Source organism: Bombyx mandarina, chromosome 20, assembly GCF_030267445.1.
Source record: "Bombyx mandarina strain Sakado chromosome 20, ASM3026744v2".
NCBI lineage: Eukaryota > Metazoa > Arthropoda > Insecta > Lepidoptera > Bombycidae > Bombyx > Bombyx mandarina.
Window position 1 is genome coordinate 4234512 of NC_143226.1, and position 13983 is coordinate 4248494.

General features: G+C 35.8%; 2 protein-coding genes across 2 annotated transcripts; one reads left to right on the top strand and one right to left on the bottom strand.

Moving 5' to 3' along the window:
* The first annotated feature begins 350 nt into the window (after positions 1 to 350).
* Positions 351 to 8683, top strand: LOC149500673 (uncharacterized). The gene is made up of 3 exons (XM_089735939.1): positions 351 to 6907; positions 6992 to 7776; positions 7885 to 8683. Exons 1-2 carry the CDS (start codon positions 6893 to 6895, stop codon positions 7289 to 7291), a joined length of 315 nt encoding a protein of 104 aa, XP_089592065.1. The 5' UTR covers positions 351 to 6892; the 3' UTR covers positions 7292 to 7776; positions 7885 to 8683.
* Positions 502 to 1843, bottom strand: LOC149500674 (uncharacterized). Its single transcript, XM_089735930.1, has 4 exons — positions 1710 to 1843; positions 1479 to 1611; positions 867 to 924; positions 502 to 698 (listed from the first exon to the last, which is right to left on the bottom strand). The coding sequence occupies exons 1-4, from the start codon at positions 1841 to 1843 to the stop codon at positions 502 to 504; spliced, it is 522 nt and encodes a 173-aa protein (XP_089592056.1).
* Positions 8684 to 13983: the final 5300 nt, after the last annotated feature.

Genomic DNA, 13983 nt, shown 5'->3' on the forward strand with positions numbered 1-13983 from the left:
TTTTCTACTCACTCTTAATGCGTTTGCATTCCTCTCTCGAACAATACAATTCAGTAAATCGTTGTGAATGAATAAATGGAATGCTTCGTAAGGCTCTGTTGGAGGGGGCGCACTAAGAGTTCCTGTTCCTTAGTAAAATCAATACTTTTCATTGGAATTGGATCACAGCGCCAGATGCTAGTGGCTCCTTGATGAGATTAGTTATTGCGTGAATAGTTAGGTAATGGGACACAATCGTTATAATTAGGTACTTCAGGAGTACTACATTCAGATCTCAGAATGGGCGGAGCAAAAGTATAGGCGTCATTATGGCGACAAATTTGGAGCGATCGCATCAGATCTCAGAAGAACTTTCTCTCCATAAACCTCACAAAAGCTTTCATTGCTTTTTTCATAAATTCCAGCCATTGACCCTGCATCCGTAGCTCTTCATCTCTCTATCTTACTCTTTTTTGTACCTCAAATTCTCTAGCTCTCAACCGATCTCTCTCTAATCCCTCATTATACCCTATCATGCTCTGAAACATACTCCCGTGCATTTCTGTCTATGTCTAAAAACATTTTTGTCAAATCGTTTTTTCTTTTTTTCTGTGGTGGAGGGTTCCACTCCTCTTCCTCGCTAATAACTGAAGGGGGAGCCTCAGTTGGTGGCGGTGTAGCCACTGTTGGTTGGCTGCTTGTGCTCGAAGTATTCCAATCTATAAATTATTCCAATATGTAATAAGCCAGTTTATACAATTAGTCTCATTTAGGTTATCATATATATCATCGCTGTGATATCCTTCTTATTTTATGGGTTATGTATAAAGATACAGTATAAAGAAACAATGAACTTCAATAAATCTAAAATTTAAAGTGCTACGCACCTTTTTTCGGTTCCTTTAAAATAATTTCAGTATTTGGCCTCTCAGTTGAAATTTCTTCCTGAAATAAAAAAAAATTACTTACTATATTCAATATTTATTGCACAATTGAAATGTAAAGTATAGCTAACATGTGGAAACCCAGGTTCTTTTATCTCCATACCAGTAGATGCTTGCACTCCAATTATCTGCATGACCCTTTATTCTAGGTCAGTTAATAATAAATGGAGCGCTGGTCCGCCACCAGTGCCACTAGCAGCTCTGCTACTTATAGCGCACTTTTTCTTGCAATTATTCTTATTATCACTCCACACCTTAATTAACAAACATTAAATTAGAATTTTTAAACAATATATTAATCTTGTTTAAAAATTCTAATTTAATGTTAATCCACACCTTAATTAACAAACAAACATTAAATTAGAATTTTTAAATAGATTAATATCTTGTTTAAAAATTCTAATTTAATGTTTGTTCAATAAATCTTAAAATTTGTTATTAATAACAAATAGAGTTACAACAATAGAGTTAGTAGATTCAACAATAGAGTTAGTAGATTCAGTCAAGTGCTTCAGCTGTAAAAAATAGCGTCCCTTGAGTTAACGCTTGACATACCTTACGCCATTTGTCCTCACTCTTAGGATCTCCTGAAGAATCGCTATTTAATATACCCGTTAACTCTTTCCACTTCATCTGTATAAAATTGCGACCTCGTGGACCGCCTGATGATTTTGATAAATCTCCATTTCTGGAATATAAATTGCACATTACATATTATATAAACATTGAATTAAACACTTGAGATAGTAAAATTTTCTAATAAATCAGAACTTTATAAGTACTTACGCTTCCATAAATTCCACCATTGTTAAAGACTGTGAGTGGCTAGTTCTCATATTTAAATAAATCTTGAAAAATAAATACTGAATTAATAAAATAAATGAGACACTTTCGCTCTTCACAAGAACTAAAGTAAACATAAACAAACTTAGCCTTGGCCGATATCAAGTGGATTCGTTCGGAATCCGAAATTTTTTGTTTTGATATCCAAGACACTATTTTATTCCTTCGATTTTAAGTCATATCACCTTCCTAAATATCTTTCTCCATATGTACCTCACTTTACATGCACTAGTTAATTATTTTTTAAATAAATAATCCGTAAATTTAAAAGTTTAAAATAAAATTACAACTTAGTTAAGTTTCCGAACGAATCATTCATTCCATATGTTATTCATTTCATTCCACAAAGACCGTCCCTACTGACGTTAGGATGACGTCACTAAAGTGGTTTTAAAGGTGTATATATCTCTCAATTTATATACCCCGGCTGGGACGTAGACGTTATTCTACGTTTGACCAAATAACTGATCTTACTGCCTCTTCCTAGCTTGCAGTTCCATGTATCAGGCATTCATCATAGCCTGTCATGAATATTGACCGACGTGGTACTCCATATGCAAATCTGAGCATTAGAGCTGGTGCGAGTTGCTCTTCGAAGCTAGGGACGACAACATTTGCATAGTAAATCGTTTCTAGTTTAGCTGGATCGAATTGTTCTGGAAATCGAATAGCTTGGAAGATTGATCCTTCGCCATGTTCAATGGAACTCTGAATGTTAAATCCTTTCTTAGAGTCCATCGCTGATATTATCTGCCTGAAGATAGTTCGTTCGGCTGGCGTTGGTATCCGATCGTTCCAAAACTGAACGGAGTTAGAGTGTGCCCTAAAGCCATGGGCTTGGACGTCAACTTCCCCTTGACGCTAAGGAATTTGGACCTCTTCCCATTCGATGTTTGGTAAATCATCAATTGCGCGGGCTACGACTATATTAGCATCATCAGCTACAACTGGTTGTGCAAAAGCACGTAGTACTTCTCGAATATGCGAGAGCGCTTACACCTTGCAGATCGTCAAGTCCCACATACCCCGCGCGCCCCCTAGGCGCGGGGACCTCGTAGGAGGTTGGGCCCCCGACCCGAAAAAAAAGGATGACGTCACTAACGTATTCGAATCGACGTTACTATAGTTGGCAAAATGTTGTTCGTGCTGTGGAGTATCGTCGCCGTATCGAGGGCTCGATACGTTAACGTTACGAATTCGTTAAATTTTCGTGCTTGGGCTACTGGTGTTAACCGTTACAGAAACACGAACCCCTGTAGATATTTAGGAAACGAGGTTTGTTTCTAGGTAACTAGGGGCCGCTGATATCATTTTTGATGGAAAAAAACAAAAAAGGAGAGGGAAAGGGGTTTTTTTTGGGTGGTAAATATCTTACTTACCATTATCCATTACCGACTTGAACAAATTCTTATACTAGTTGTTTTCCCTGGATTTGCTTGTGTATTTAGGTAATACAAAAAATATAGGTATTAACTTTTTTCGAATTTAGTTATGAATGCAATGTCTAAATTTCGTGCGTAAATAAAATATTGTCGTGTTCATAATAAGTAGAGTTTTATTATTTATAAAAAGTAGAAAAAAAACCTGCTTGAGTTTCTTCCGCAGTTTGAAACAGTCTGAAACGTAACTTGGTACATAGAGTCAATTTACACATTGGTTGCTGATTAACAGTAACTGTTAATTTTTGGTTTCGGAAGATAGCAACACTAATTTGGTTTTTGCAAATCCTGTCCTATCCTTCTCCCGCACTTTACCTACAGACGCGTGCGAGCGAGATCGTGTGGCGACATCGACTCGAGAAGAAATGTAATGGCTGAATTACCGCGCTCGCGCTTCGTGTCTCTGTTGAATTTGTACGAAAATACGTGAAATTGTTGGTGTTTCTCATCGTCTATCGGTACGAGCCTGCAGTAAGGACTACATAAAGGTATTGTGCATCTTTCCTTTACCGCAGAACTGCCGCTTCTTATCGTTTCTGTCCGCAGTCTGTGTCCTTCATTTGCAACGACCTAATTTCAAAATATTACGTAGTTTGCCTATTTCGCGTTTGCACACATAGAACAACATATTTTTTATCTCTTTTGCAATTTTTTGGTGCTGCAAAATCTGCACCTCTTGTATGTTTCACTTTGTTCACTGTATTCGTATACGTTAAACGTCTTTTCTTCTTTTCCGCCATGTTGAATGTAGATCACTGAAATAACTTTCACCAACTTCAATTGGCCCTTAAACTTCAACCTGTCTTCCATCACAAATTTCTTGTAATTGTTCTTCAGTCGTGATATGCTTTAGAACTCCATGAAAAATTGTTGAACTTTGTAGACCAGCTTTTAGTTCGCAATCAAAAAGTGTACGAACTGGCGATCTTCTTATAACTCTATGGAAAGATGTATTTTTACTATACTGAACAAAGAAGCAACCCATGGCCCATTTTGTAGAATTATATTATCTCGCAGCCAAGGACGAAGCATGTTTTCAACATCTCGGTTACTTCGCTCAACACTACCCTGGGTCCTCGGATGTCGGGGAGTACGATGTTTTATTTTGCATTCAGGCCACATTTTGACCATTTCTTTCTTTCTTTTTTCTTGGAATAATAGTACTTCACAGTACTTTAAAATCCAACAAGTCGGTGTGTTCCATAACTTAAACTTTATATGGATTGTCTTTATGGGCTAGTCGTATGACATTTTGCCAGTCATCAGGGGTGTAGATTTTGCCATACTCAGAAGCTCGTTCAATGGTCGAGTTTATTGTCGCACTCCATGTAGGTGTGTCCGGGTTCAATAAATTTATTGTCAATAACTCTAATATCATCGTCAGGTGATGTAATGATGTAATTGAGCATAGCTATAAGCACAGAATTTCTATTCTGCCCTAGACAGCACTCAGAATATAATATTAGGTGATGGTCGTTGGAGAGATTTGAGATGTAATTATAAAGACATGTTAATACTTCGCTTGATCCGCGGTTGCCTTCATATTCCTGCCAAAAACTGACAACGGTGATTCATTGAAATATATTATACTCATCACCGATAAAGCTCAATAAACCCCAAATATAGTCGCCCATCATGTTTTCATTGTATCGGCCTTGATAGCGTTGTTCAAAATTCATGATGTCCTGATGGAAACGTTCTCCTTGCTCTTCGGAATAGGCTCCCATATTGTTTTTAAATTTATCCAAATGAGCATGCAGCATATGTACTTTTAATGACATCCTGCAGCCCATGGCCTTAAAATTTGTAAGCATATCCTCAACCAACTTTTCGTAGTTTTCAGCTTTATTATTTCCTAAAAATCCAGAAACTACTGCTTTAAAACTGTTCCAACTTGCTTTTTGAGTACGATTCAGCAACGTTGGAAATTTTTCATCGGCGAAAATCTGTCTTATTTGCGGACCAACAAAAACCCCAGCTTTAACCTTTGCTTCCGATAACTTCGGAAAAAATTTTTATAGTATCCAAAAGCTTCTGAAGTTTCATCCAGTTTTTTAACAAATTGTTTCTTCAACCCTAACTCAATGTGCAAAGGCGGAATTAACACTTTTTCCGCTTCAACAATCGGCTCAAATTTGACGTTCTGTTTTCCGACACACAATTCTGTTCTTACAGGCCATGACCGTTGAATATAGTGTTTAGAATCCGCTCTGCTATCCCACAAGAACAAATAACACGGATACTTTGTATATCCACCCTGTAGCCCCATTAAAAATCCCACCATTTTAAAATCTCCAATCAGCTCCCAGTTATACTCACGATACTTTACAGATTCAAGCAAAATTTTGACACTTTCATAATTTTCTTTAAGATGTACTGAGTGAGCAATTGGAAGAGACGGAAATTTATTTCCGTTGTGCAATAGAACTGCTTTTAAACTTTTTGTAGAGCTGTCAATGAATAAACGCCATTCGCTAGGGACACAGGGTATGCCAATTGCTTCAAACATACCTTTAATGTCATTACAAAAACAAAGTCCATCTTCCTTCGTGAAAAACGTTGCAAACATTTCATGCCTAGTCCGCTGATCCGTGATCTTAACATCATCAAGCAAATTCCACTGTTTTAACCGAGAGCCTAGAAGCTCTGCTTTATTTTTTAGCAAATTTAAATCTCTAATTAGATCGTTAAAATCTTCTGAAGTAATGAGATAGTGTTTTGGTTGTTCAGGTGTAGTCAAAAACTCCTTATCGGAATTACTTTTATAAGAACTAAAAGATGAGCTACTTTTCTGCGATAATTTTTTTGGTGGCTCAGGTACTGGTCGTGTCAGGTCGTGAGCAATTGGAGCAGAAGAAGATTCGAGGTCAGGATATTCAATAGGTTTTGCATTTTTACCTCTACGTCTTTTACTCGGATTCACCATACAAAAGTAGCAGTCAGTAATATGGTCTTTTGGTTCTCGCCAAATCGTTGGTATTGCAAATTTCATAGACCTTTTCTCACCTCGATACCAACCTAAAAATATAAAAATAAAAATTAATATGTCTATTATTTTGGATTCATCGCTTAATTAAATAAAAATTGCTTACCTTCCAAACACATTTTACAATAACTACAAGCAACATGTGGAGCCCATGGCTTATCTTGATTCCGTACAGGACAGTCAAAATATGCTTCATAGGCTTTACAGAGAACGTGAGATGTCTTTAGTTCATATTTCACGTCTCGAACTTTAATAAATTGACCACATATAAAACAAAATGCATCAGCATCGTATTTGCACTTTCGTGACGACATTTTAAGTTATTCTGGGCTTGTAAATAACACCTGATGGTTGTTTATCACTCGGGTGCCATCTAGCGGCACAGTGTAAACGTTAATACCCCACTCTCACCGCGCGGTCTTTTTAAAAATATTAAAATCAATTAAAATTTATGAAAAAATTGAAAAATGAGTATTATTATTATAACTATCACAAAAGCAAACTTTATACCGAAAAAAGGTATTTTCTTTTCGTTTTTGTGCATAACTAACTGGAAAATAATAGTATAAACTTTAGGACAAAGAACGAAATTTTTTTTGTAGAGTCGTGTTATCACTAACGTACCTTATTTTAGTGTCCACTATCTAGTTTATAATATTGTTAAATAATTTTTAGCTTAAACTTACATAAAACTGCTAAAAATGGAAGTGTTTCCGGTAAGTTATCCGTGTTCAAATATTGTGGATTAAATGTTTTCGAATCGTGTAAAAAGGAACCTACCAATTTCTTGTGGCTTGCAGAAATCTACAAAATCTATGAGCAAGGATGAAGTTGCATGTCTCATAGAGATAATAGAAGGCAGTCCTATAATTACGAGCAAGGAAACCAACGCCACTAACAACAGACTCAAAGAAGAAGCATGGGTGGCCCTTACTGCTGCCTACAATGCCAAGTGTGGCTCCTTCTCCAAGCAGAAGGAACAGCTCAAATTAAAATGGGACAATTTGAAAAAGATGGCCCGAAAGAGAGCACAAAAAGTACGAATGAATAGTCTAAAGGTAATCATTATTATTTTTCGAAGTACAGGTTTTATGCCTTAATTTAATATACATTATAATGCAGAAATTACAACAAATAATATGTATAATTTTTTTTTTATACTGACTGGTGGTGGAAAACCTGACTTCATCCCACCAGATGAATTGTTAGAAAAAGTGACATCTCTTTTGGGGTCGACATGCACTGAGTTCGATGTCCCTTTTGGTGGTGACGGATTAGGCGTTGGTATGGTGCTGGAATTGGAAGTCGGTGGGCTTGAACTTCAGAACCAGTCGGATCATTGTGAACCTGAAACTGAAGGGAATGTGGTTCTGTGTCCAAGTCCAAAAAGAGGTAACATTAATTAATTATTAATATGGATTTTTGATGCTTTATTTATATAATATATTTATTCTTTTTATGAATAATATATTTTCGGACAATAAAAGAAAAGCACCATGTGAGGTGCAATTAGAAGACCAAAGAACATTTACACCAAAAAAAATTTTCGGAATGCAGAGCATGTCTAAATGCTTGCAAACCAACGGTATATTAAGTAAAATTATAATAATAATAATAAATAGTTATTCCAGTACTGAGACAATTCAACATTTCTCTTCATGTGTTCTTATCTAAATTACTTTTTCAATTCCAGCAAGAAAGAAAAAAGACGCAAGAGATGATGGGCGCCTTGAACTAAATCTTGCTATGGCCAAATATCATGAGAAGAAGGCTGAAAAATTAGATTTAGAAATTCAGCTGTTAAAGAAAGAAATTTCAGACAAAGATAACAATAGTGCTTAAAAAGTACTTAGAACTAGCAACTGAAATTCTAAATTTAATTTTTAGCCTTATTTTAATATTAACCATATCCATTTTTTATATTAACTAGTTTTTTTACCCTTTAGTGCCGTGCCATGTTATTAGGAATTAGGATAAGTTTATGACTTATTTTTTTTTTTAAATTGTTGAAATAAGCCAAAGCTGATAAAAATTGTATTTTCAATTTATTTTATTTTATTTACTAATTTTAAATACCTACCTAGTTTGTTTTAAAATACTAGTTATAATTATAGACAGATCAGCATATCATGGCACATTAGGTGCATAGTAGTAACTATCGCCTATTTACTCAAAAGCATCAGCGCTTATCAAAAGACCTGCCATTTTGCCCAATAAACCAGAACACAGTATTTATTACTGTTACATAAAAATATGGTGGTATTGTGGCGATTTATATTTTAGGGGTAGAGCAATGAATGTGCATACCAGGATTAAATCACACAACATAAAACCTTCACATTTCCCTTTAATCAAAATTTCCTTTAGGTATATCAATATACAATATTTTAATCTACTATTAATAACTGATAATTATTATAAACCTACCTAAGGGTCGGAAATAATTTTTACATCTTGCATACATCATGGTCAGACCTTTATGATAGGTTAACATCAATCTCCCTGACATTACATTAGGATCAGAAGGATGACTACAACTGGAAGACTATAACTAACGTCTATTTCGTTATTGTTTAAACTGTACAATACCAAGCAAAAAATGCAGTAACAGCCAATAATGCATGTCCTTCCTTACTTTAAGCAAATCAGTTAAATCTTATGTACCTACCTACTTAAACATATTTAGTAATTTCAGACCATACAACTTGTAAGCAAACTTAATTGTAGATACTGTCCTGAAGAGTTCAATCCTCATAAACTGAAATAAAAAAAAAAATTAAGAATAAGTAAGTGCACAGGTAGGAAGTATTTTATAAATTAAAGTAGTAATATAACAAAATAATAACTTATGGAAATATTCTGCAATCAAATTAGCTCTTTCTGCACTAAAAGTTTCCTCAGTGCTACTTTCTGTAGGTGACACATCTGCCTCAGGAATTTCTACTTCTGGTGATATATCATCAAGCTTCATCAGTCGACAAATGTTGTGGAGTACAGCTGTAGCTATAATCACTGCATTGGCTCTTAGAAGGCTCAGGCGCAATGTTAAAGCTACAACAGCGAATCTTCGTTTCCAAACTCCAAAACATCTAAAATTAAAAATTAGTTAATTTTTTTTAGTTTGAAAGTACTTGATTATAAGTTTAAAAGATTTTACTATCAAAATCAAATTATCAAGAGTTACCTTTCAATGCAGTTTCTTGTTCGAATATGGGCTTCATTATAAAGCTGTTGGCCCCGTGTCTGTGTGTTAATTAGTGGCGTTAATAAATATGGCTTCAAGGGATAAGCACTATCTCCAAGTAACCACTTATTTCCAAATGAGCCATTTTCACACTGAGCTAAATTGAAGAGAAAAATTAATTATAATTAATATTAAAATAAATTAAGTACTAATGAATACTGATTATCATTAGGTATCTATTATATGGGCACCAACCTCGCAAGTCTGAATTATTAAATATTGTGGCATCATGAGCTGAACCTGGCCAACGAGCCACCACATTCATAAATAATAAATCTGCATTGCACACAGCTTGGACATTAAGGGAAAAGTAACCTTTTCGGTTTCTAAATTCTTCTCCAATCTGAGAACCTAAAATAGAAGTATTGAGTATTTAGTTTAGGATAGCTTTAGTTGGTTCCTTAGTATAGCACATAATTAAGTACTTACATGGTGACTGAATCTTAATGTGTGTACCATCAAGTGCACCAAGGACACGTGGGAATCTTGAAACAGCATAAAAGTCTTGTTCGGTATCGGAATGCATGTAGATGTACTTGCTATATAGCTGTGCTGTGTACTGGCGTCGCGAACAGTACGACATGCTGATGCTTTCGAAACACCTATAAAGTCTGCTACTGATAGTAGCATAGTTCCTAAGGCATAGAACCTTAAAGTTAATAGCAGTTGATGTAAGGGAGATATTCCATGATTCCTAGAATTAAAATAAACTAGTAAATACTATTTTCATGTAATCACGTGTTAAATAGTTAACTACTTCTTAAAATACCAATTAACAGCTGGCATTAAAAATACGAACCTGGTTCCTTTTACCTTTAAAAAAGGATAAATTTCACCTAACAGTAATTGCACAGACTGCTTGTCGAGCCGAAATCTTAGTTGAAACTCCTGATTATCGAGCTCTGAATAATAATTGATTCTTGTTTTATACGCTCTATTACTTCGCGTATCATCACTTGAATCGTCGCTTGAATTCAGTAATATTAAAACTTCGTTATAAAATTCCAAAGCACAACCGAACAAAATCGGTAGGTTATAAAATGCTCTACGCGTGGTAGTTTTGACAGCTCACTGACATTTCTAAAATAATACAGGAACACTACAGACAACAGTCTCCATACAAAACGCAGAACGAACCGTTATGTTAGCCCTCCCATCCGTTAGTAGCAAGTCATCAGTAATTTTAAAAACGAGTCGTTTTTATAGGAACTATTTTGTCCTACGATTCGTAGATATTGTACCGGATCGTAATATAAAACGATTCGTTTTTTGGATATTGGAACCCTCCGTTAATGGAAATCTCGATACGCAGCAAAATGACCTTCAAAATGGCGGGGCTGCCCCCTCCCCCGCGCGCGATGTGTTACAGTCTTTACTTAGCGTAATAAATTCTTTGATTCTTTAGCTATCCAGTGGTGTAACTGAAATTTGGATGGAGATGATAGATATGTAGCTACAACACTAAACTGTATCCCCCGATTTTGTTATCATTCGTTTTTTTGGATTGCGTCCCTATGGAAGTAATTTTAAAGACGTATTCACGTCAAAAAAGATAAATTATATTTTTTTGATAGATCTAGAAAAAAGCAACCGAGTAATGTTAATTTTCATGCATAAAAGGCAAAATAAATTTAATATTGCAATTTTAAATTTCATGTTTTTTAGTCTGTTATTCGAATGTCAAAAATGCTGTATGCGATAATCAGGGTTGGATTTCATACTACAATTGTGGTATTGAAAAAAAAGCGCGGGAAGTGTTGAAGTAGGCGGGCGTCCTTACTTAAATTAATTTGATATTACAGGATAACTCATCCTGTAAGTTGTAAAGTGTATACATTAATAGTTATTATATATATGTATTTATGACTATTCATTGAATTTTTTCTGTTTCCTTCGCCTGATTAATTGATTTCATTGTATTGTATGTAAATAGGATTTTTCTTTTGGCGTCCATTCTTCGGGCTCCAACGAAAACCCTGGAGGGACATATCTCCAGGTGTCTCATGTAGTCACAATCGATGCCTCGGGAATGGAAACGGAAAGTTCAATTATAGAAACAGATTGTTCGGAAAGCATGAAATCGGTTAAAAGAAAGAGAATCTCAGCTAAAATCCAAAAGAAGAGAAGGAATCATAGACATAAGAGTCTATCAGATTGCCAACTTTCCCTTAATGATTTAAAGCATAATTTTATTCCTAAAGTGCTTGAGCTTGATGATAAAAACACTGTAAATCCACCATAATGAGGCTGCGCACTCTAACAATATTACAAGTAACCTTCGCGCTGCTAGGTCGCTTTACCAGGCGTCAGAGCTTGCGCCTTATGTTGTCCGTGTTCAAAAAATCTTACAACCAAATCAAACCGGATCTATTCACCCAGTACAATTTAGATTTTTCCTTAAAAAAAGTTTAATAAAAAGCATTGTAGAGGGAAGCATCAAAAAGTTGGAAGGAACAGGTTGTCTTTAAAATTTGAAACATTTCAGGATGCTAACACGTTTCTAAATGCAAAACTCTTGATGTTAATAAATACAAAGCATTTATTCCGGTCATCACTATCACCCGCATGGGAATAGTGAGAGGTGTTCAATGTGATTGGGACGACAAAGATATTATGGAGAATATTGAGCTTCCGCACAACTGTGGAAGCATTTTGAAAGTTCGGAGATTAAACAGAAAGGTATATGACGGCGAGACGCCCAAAGTTCATTCTAACTGAGACCTTAGTTTTAACCTTTGATGGGAAAGTGTTACCTCCCAGGGTCTTTATATGTTTCTGATAGAAATATTATTTATTCTGTTTATCATCACTACATAATATAAAACAAAGTCGCTTTCTCTGCCCCTATATCTCTATGTATACTTAAATCTTTAACACTACGCAACGGATTTTGATGCGTTTTTTTTAATAGATAGAGTGATTGAAGAGGAAGGTTTATATGTATAATAACATCCATTAAATAGTGGAGAAATACTGTTATTTTTGAGGTTTCTAATGTGATGTCGTAAATAATTACATTTTTTACTTAAATATATTTCACATAATTCACATTGCAAACGCAGGCTGAACCCTACGAGATATATCAAAATATAATAAAGTACTAAGTATTACACACATTGAAAAGGTCTTCAGAAAACTCCGCGATGGTATATGTCTATCTCTTATGGATATCCCACAATACCATTTTTTTAAATTTACTTTTTACGACTGCTGTATTGGTTAAAATCGCTTCGAAAGTTATCCTTATCCAATTAAATGCCTTAAATACATTGTGGATGTAATATAGATCTGTATGGCATTGGGGAAGGCCTATGTCCAGCAGTGGGCAGATAAAAGCTGATGATGATAATGATGAATGATATGGCCCTTTACAGCATATGTTTTAAATGAATATTTTCGAAGATATTACAGACTAGCGACCCGCCCTCGCTTCGCTTCGGAAACATTAAAACACGCAAGAAACCAAAAAAATAAAATATGTTCATCAGGGACAATGTCGGCATCTAATGGAAAAAGAATTTTTCAAATCGGTCCAGTAGTTTCGGAGCCTATTCGAAACAAACAAACAAACAAATCTTTCCTCTTTATAATATTAGTATAGATTTGAAAATGCGGGACGTAGTGTTTGCGGCGGTACCGGCCGGCGGGTGCGGCGGGAGCGTGCCTATAAATAGCGCGTCGGAGGCCGTTGTTCACCCCGGTCACCGTCCTCGTCGAACCCGTCGCTTGCGACGAAGGGCTCGACGAGCGAACTAACCCATAGACACAGCCCACTGAGTTTCACGCCGGATCTTCTCAGTGGGTCGCGTTTCCGATCCGGTCGTAGATTCTGCGAAGCACTGCTCTTGCTAGGGTCAGTGTTAGCAACTCTCCGGTTTGAGCCACGTGAGCTCACCTACAAACGTTAGGGAGAAGCTGAAATAGCCTCTCTAGCCTCTCAAGGCTAACAGCATAGGTAGGAAAAAAATAAAAAAGTTGTTTACCTTACATTGAAATAGCTTCTCAAGGCTCTCAGCTTAGGTGGGAAACCACGTAGTTCTCCCTATAGCACTTTATTCCTCGACCAATTCTATATCCCAAAAATTTTGTTAAAGTTAGTATCAAAATAATGTTCTTTAAAATACTAGTAGCGACATCTGTTAACAACTATTTGGCACACCTCATCATAATTGTCTATTAAAAGAATAAAAATAATGTTAGTCTGTGAACAACCTCAAAGCATGTTTTATTAGGTTATGGGCCCAGTCCCACTTTTAACAAATTATTAGAAGTTATTCGGTGCAATAGTTTCCTAAAAGTGAATTATGTCGACGTCGGGTTACCTAATTAATGTGCCGAAACTCAGAGGTCGCGAAAATTTCGATGATTGGGCGTTCGCAACAAGTAATTTTTTGCTACTCGAAGGCTTGGAGAACTTGGAGTACTTGGAGAACCTTCCCGCGGAAGTCAGTGAAGCTGAGATGAAAAAAGCCAAAGCCAAACTCGTCATGACTATTGACTCTTCGTTATACGCGCATATCAAGAGTGAGACTACAGTAATCGGTGTAT

What these genes read in the sequence shown, in the direction of transcription:
- LOC149500674 (XM_089735930.1), bottom strand. Translation starts at nt 1,843, where the DNA reads ATGTTTACTTTAGTTCTTGTGAAGAGCGAAAGTGTCTCATTTATTTTA. An exon ending in ATGGTGGAATTTATGGAAGC is followed by an intron (nt 1,612 to 1,709) that starts GTAAGTACTTAT and finishes TTTATATTCCAG; the next exon opens with AAATGGAGATTTATCAAAAT. An exon ending in TTTAAAGGAACCGAAAAAAG is followed by an intron (nt 699 to 866) that starts GTGCGTAGCACT and finishes AATAATTTATAG; the next exon opens with ATTGGAATACTTCGAGCACA.